At 41.3% G+C, this 6,384-nt stretch overlaps 2 protein-coding genes across 2 annotated transcripts in view; one reads left to right on the forward strand and one right to left on the reverse strand. All coding sequences in view use genetic code 11, as the record gives it.

The window, feature by feature from the left end:
• Positions 1-987, forward strand: part of EGR_01485 (hypothetical protein) — a gene marked incomplete at both ends in the record, with an annotated part of 5,258 nt that extends 4,271 nt beyond the window's left edge. The window contains one exon of the mRNA XM_024490734.1: positions 880-987. Within this exon, the coding sequence (XP_024355058.1) occupies positions 880-987 (108 nt within the window). The remainder of the gene's footprint in view (positions 1-879) is intronic.
• Positions 988-3,147: 2,160 nt separating this feature from the next.
• EGR_01486 (hypothetical protein) lies at positions 3,148-5,413 on the reverse strand (the record flags this gene model as incomplete). The annotated part of the gene is made up of 3 exons (XM_024490735.1): positions 3,148-3,267; positions 4,013-4,617; positions 5,377-5,413. The coding sequence occupies 3 exons, from the start codon at positions 5,411-5,413 to the stop codon at positions 3,148-3,150; spliced, it is 762 nt and encodes a 253-aa protein (XP_024355059.1).
• Between the last annotated feature and the right edge of the window lie 971 nt (positions 5,414-6,384).

Below are 6,384 nucleotides of genomic sequence, written 5' to 3' on the forward strand. Positions count from 1 at the left end.
CATGTCACTCATATGGCTTTAAAAACTAACACTGATTGTTTCAATCACACAGCACAAATGTGCTATTCTTACAGAATCGGTTGTGTGCTGGTGACTCAATTCCGAGTGAGGTGTGCCTTTAGTGTGTGTGCAATTAGTGCTGTCTAGTGTGCCGCTACTGGCGCAGCTTGGGTTTCTTCCAGGAAAAGCATATAGCCCGCAATAGATGCATACTTTGCGTGTCATCTCAATGAGCGTTGTGTGAGTCGAGCACTACCACCAAATCCTCGCACAGGTGGAGGCCAGACAGCGTTCACACGCAAATAACGCCCGTGGGCAGGAGAACTATTCATAGCGTCAAGAGCCACAGTTTCTCTGCATTCCATTGTCACACATTATAGGGATTATTCCTCTCTTCACAAAGTGTCGATTAGATTGTCACTTCCAGGTTCATAATGGCGGCTCTTCAAATTGTTCCCCATACAAAATTGGTATAGTTGCAGAAAACCCAGACCATTGTAAAATGTGTCTCCTCAAGGCACAAGGAGCTGAAACAATCTAAGGCACTTTTCTTGCTACTCTCACAATGAGGTGCTGAAGTCTGTCAGGTCCTTGGACACTCATTGTGTAAGTGCTATTCATAGGCGAAGAATAATAATCGTATTTTGTAGTCAAGTTTGCATATCCTAAAGCTTCGCTTCCATTCGATATTGAGCTGCGTTATTTTAAAAGCTCTTTAAGATATTTGAGATGGTTAAAATTTGGCCTAGTCTTGGTGTTGCCTTCGTCAGTCAAAAAACCTTCGTAACATTGAGAAATTAACAGAGTGTAAGCTGATGCGATCCAATAATCACTGGACCTCATGTCAAATTGAGTCACTTCAATTTCCATCTTTTCAAGAGACCGGATGACTTAGTTCTAATAGAAAAGCATCGACTAGTCGGGGGAAAATTAATTTTACGTAATTGTTTGAACTACAAATACCCATCACCAAGTTCTTCCAAATGACAGTAAGCGGAGGCACTTCAAAAATCTTCGTTAGAGGGGTCTCACAGGAGTCTTTAAACAGCACAAGGGAATTCTTACTTAACCTCGCTAAATTAAAGATCAAAGATGGGAAACAGGCAACATTTACATCAAGTTTACCGTTGATAAGTTTTTAGTTTTGTAATTTGCATGACTGTGATTTGGACTGCCTTTCACTTGAGTTGGGCAGGTACCGTGCAATCAATGCAGTTGTTGGCATTTGTTTTCGACCATCCATAGTAAAAGCTTTATGTGGACGATTCAAAATAATGAAACTGATTAAAATGTTTTTGGCGGTCTGTTTTCACGTCTACCGAAAGACTGCACTTTTTTGACAAGATGTCACTTGCACTTCAACAGTAAACAGCTCAGAGGCTTTTATTTAACAAGCCTCACGTAATAAGGATTTAGTAGCTTTCCAGAGGTTTGGACAAAATGTGCTCTGTTCGGCTCAAAGTGCTTTTTGTTGCGTTTTTTAATACGGGTTTCAGATGAGTCTGTATAAGCCTAGAAGAGGCATATTGTCGAGATCACCAAACCTACTACCTACTACCAAGCCAAACACCTTTCCCCAATCGTCTAGAAATGTTCATGATCAGCCGAGTAAAAGCTATTCGCATGCGCTTTCCCACAAACAACATGCTAACTAGTTGAAGTAAAAGTTCAACTATAAATGCAAAACTCTTCAAAGATGGGAACGTCGACTCAGACTGCACTCTTGAAGAACTGCTACTGGTAGCAATTATGTTAACAAGGCACGCCGTTGGGATTACTGTTGGATCTGATTATCAAAATAGCCCAAAAATGTTCTTGGTAGAAACGATTAGCTGGGCAACTTTGGTTACTGTTTATTTTCATTTGACAATGGGATAAAATATAGTTTCAGTGTTAAATAACTACGTTGGTTGACTTATTTTGAAATCATAATCACTGAAAAAAGGTTCCAAGTAAATGACTTCACAAAAATGGTATTCCTTTTCATTCGGAAGGTGATGTGCGTTTCAGCCATTGGTGGGTTCTTCTTTGAATGCCTACAGATTGCATGTCGGCAGAACACTTGATGATAGGCGGTTGTGTCGCCGTTCCCTCACCTCCTCCTTGTCGTCCCAACACCAAGCGCTCATTGACCAAATTTGGTGTGATTTTGCTCCGCTAATCTCAGTCCTCCAGCATCTTCTTTAGGCGAAACGCACAGCTCCACTTGAGGAAGAAAAGTCAACTTAAGACATGACGGCTTGGAGCTTTACAAGACAGGCTGTTTAAGGAACCAAATGTGTTCTTCCGGACTCATTCAGTCTCATTCATTTTCAAAGCTCTGCCTGCGCTCCAGTTTTCCCATACTTCAATAGTAAAGTTTGTTATTCACTCCAATGCCCTGTAGCGTGAATCCAGAGCACTCGTTAGGTCTACTAAATCATCTGAACTTCTTACTTTGCATATATTAATTTACAAGACTGGGCACTAGTCAATACAGCTCTTCATGGAACTCTGGAATGAAGGCTTGCTTAAAAAGTTGCCACCTAATTTGTGATTTGGTGAACAGATTATTCCAGGAAGAGTGGTTCAAAACATCATTTTGGGGCGGCCACCGCTGACCACCTAGTTCTGTCTTACAGCATGCTAAAGTTACCTACGTAGAGACAAACTACTGCACCGGACATATTCAAAAAAGGGCACCGAGGTAATCCATTTATGTCAAACCTGTTTACACCAAAACACAGATTTGTGAAATCCCAGCTGTGGATGTGGAAGATTTTCCCCTTTCTGTGGGGCTTATTCACTCTAGCAAGAGGTCTGTCTCCACGACGAAGACAAAGCAACCAATGAATCGTGTGTCAATGCATCACCAACAGGCACCTCTGATGGTTTCCAAGGTGTAGTAAGCGGAATTATAACCAGCAAAATTCATCCTTTTAGCCTGCCACTCAGGTGAAATTGAGAGGCGCTGTTAGATTTGCACAAAAGTAGGCATTTACGCATCATCAATTCCAATGTGCGACGTGCTCAGCCAGAGAATTTTCAACAGCATTACTGATACATATATCAGTAAATAGACTGCTATCCACTCTTACGAGGGCATACACCATAACAGCATCGACGGAAACGCCAAGATTTTAAATAATGAAGTGAGCGCCTACAAACCTAAATACAGGGCACGATCTCGGCCGGTCGATGCCCATGCTCAATCGCCAGGAATACTCCACCAGAAATGTGGCTGACCGCCTTGCCCAGTGAAAGTAGCCGCAAATCCGCCTTATAAAACTAATCAAAGCACGGCATAGGTTAAATCCATTGACAGGTCTGGGATATAAAACTGCATGAGATTTTAGTAAATGAACAAATAACAAAATATAAAATCGACAACGTGAATGTCAATTAAGATGAATGGTACATTGTGAGATGGAGTTTGTACAGAAACAAGTGTTAAAACAGAAGTGTTCTTGGCGCCAGTGTCGAAACCAGCTGAATGGGCAATATTTGACTATGTACAAGAAAGGATTCAATCAGTGGAAATCGAAAATGGAGTGAAATATTACTTGCATGACATCTGAAATCACCCCACTTATTTGTTTTTACTTTCACTAGATTCCTCTGTGCACTTCGTCACAATGTGGTAGGCTACTGCCGATTCTGGACAAGAACGGGAGGAAGGAGACCGAGGTTTCAATTCGGTTGAAGTAAAATCCGGGGTCTGAGGGGGCAAAACAGGTAACCGATGAAGATAAGAATGCGTTGTAGATGACACGGAATGTGCTAGGGAGGGTAGACTAGTAGTTGAAGGGCCGCTGCACCCCATCCGTGTGGAAAAAGGGACGGGGAGAAGGGGCGAAGAGGGAGTGGATACGGGAGGCGTGCATCGACTAGAATCGTGTGGAGGTGAACCAAAGTGCGAAGGCACATTGGGGAGGTTAATTACACCTTCCGATGATCTTAAAATCTTTCCAGATCTACAAAACGGGTGGGGGGACTCAGGAGAACTCTCACGACTAGCCTCTGCACTTGAAACCATATCATTGTTCTGCAGACATTTATAGGCACGCTTCTTTCCACGGTTGTTGCCAAATATCAGCGGGCTCGCACTGCTGCCACTACTTACACTTGCGGTTCGCTTTTTAGCGGTAAAGCTAGACGGGAGGCCAATGCTGGGGGAATAACACTGAACGCGTGATGAAATAGGAGAAGCCACGGGAGAAGGATAACAAGACGCTGATTGAGAGAAGGAAACAATGCCCGGGGTAGTGGCGATCGCAACCGAGGATCTAGATTCATTAGCGCTTGTGTTTGAAATCCCTCCGCCACCGGGGCATGTAACAGAGATCACAAGGGGGCCACTGAAGGAATTTTGACGGTGACCAACAGGGCTACTTCCCGAAGATCCAGGCGAAGAAAAACCACAGTCTGAATACTCTGGTTTATCGTTCCCCGTGAGACGAAGATTTGCCCAGGATGAAGTAAGACGAGAGGTCTCCGTTAGATGCCGTTCATGTTTCATCTCATTTTTAATGTGTTCCTCTGCTGTTACATAAAACTGTGCAGAGGACCTTCTCAATACTCGCCTTTTTTCAAAGCCTTGTTCCATAAATAATTCTTCGACGCAGAAGGAAGTACGTCCTGAAATAAAGCATGGATTCACTAGTAGTGATGCTACTGAAAATCTCTTAACCGAGGACTCCAATCAAAACGCCTCAGCCATTCTATTAATTACAAAGCACACTTGTCTTAAACCAGGAAGGTACCTAAAGAGTGGATGAATATTAGAGCGACTTTAATCATGAGAAGCAACTATGCACTAGGAAAATACCACTATATTGATGTGAGTAAAACAGTAACCATTACTTCAAGCTGACTAAAAACAAGCCCGAGTGCTATTCATGAGTAATGCAAGGCCCAAAATTTAAAAACCATTTACAAACATTATGGACATCCGAAACAGCACGCCGAACACGAACACCTCACCACTTAGGCCTCCGTTATAGGCGCGTTTTACACTAACTACTTTAAACCGAATAGATGAAAATCTAGAAACAAAATATATAAAACAAGAAAATGAAACAACAGAGATCACAGCTGTAACAACATAGATATATATGAGTTAGAATCATTTAGTAAAGTCGAAAGAAGCACTAATGATACGTCAGTGGTGAGATTTATTTATCCTTGAGATATTTGCAATTAAAAAGTAAGTTGGATTAAACCAAAATGAATGGGATTTATAGTTAATCATTTTTTTGCATAAATATTATCTAGTAGACTTATATGCTGAGTAACCTTTTAATATACTCTCACTTCTGTGTTATGCTTTGTTTCCCTAACTCTCAGTTATAGCAACAGGCCACTTAAGGCTTCTCTATTGTATCTCTACCAGACGACCTGACATCCGGGTCATGCTATTACACTCTGACCCCATTTCCACGTGGACATTATATATTCTGACCGAGTATTATGGATTATTTCATTTTCAAAGGAGTCTTCGGTTGCTACATATATGCTTAAATGACCTTGCGAAGTGTATTTTTAATCAAATAATTTCTGGAATAAATTAAATACTAGGTAAGCTTACTACGGCTTATTTGTGCATTTATTTAGTATATGTAATGCATTGCCCCATTCTGCTCCAAAATTGTTTCAAGTCTTTTTTGAGGTCGTAGAAAGTCATTGAGGTATGATGTGAAATGGGTTACTGAAGGGCTAAGAGGCTACTGGCGTGACCCAAAGGCCATGCCTTCGAGCCGAAGTAAAATCTACAAAGACTTATGCACTCGCGTAACCAAACAGGGCTGAGCTAAATTTTTGTTTTGCAGTAAAAAGCCAAGGTAGTATAAAATGGTATGTATTCATAACTTGTTAAAGAGTTGTGAGACTATCGTGATGGTGTGGAACAGCTATTAAGATTTAATAATTAAGCCCATTCCTGTTACAAGCCCTTTATTTTCCAAAAGTTAATGGATTGCAGCATAGATTTACACACTTGTGATTGATGGGACTGCAGAGGGACGGTTAACAGATAGAGGCCGGAGTGAAAGTAAGACCATTATACAAAATCTTTCACCAGCAGATGCAATAGCAGTTAGATGCACGAATTTTTTCTGTGCTCGTACTTATTTGCGTTATGTAAACTAAGGTAAGCGAATTAACGCTACATCTCACGGGAATCGTACTCAAAATGTACACGAACATTCCTTACTTTTAAAACCAGATGTCTTTGAAGACGGAGAATGGCCCTTCTTCATCAATATTGGGTTTGATTGTACTTACAGTGATGTACATCACTTGACCAAAATGGATTACGCGGCTTTTGATATAACTTGCCGGAATGATTTTTGGTAACCAATAACCTACTTACATCATAAAGAGTAAATGTGCCTCAGTCCAACGGTA

This window comes from Echinococcus granulosus (assembly GCF_000524195.1).
Source record: "Echinococcus granulosus chromosome Unknown EG_S00005, whole genome shotgun sequence".
Taxonomy (NCBI): domain Eukaryota; kingdom Metazoa; phylum Platyhelminthes; class Cestoda; order Cyclophyllidea; family Taeniidae; genus Echinococcus; species Echinococcus granulosus.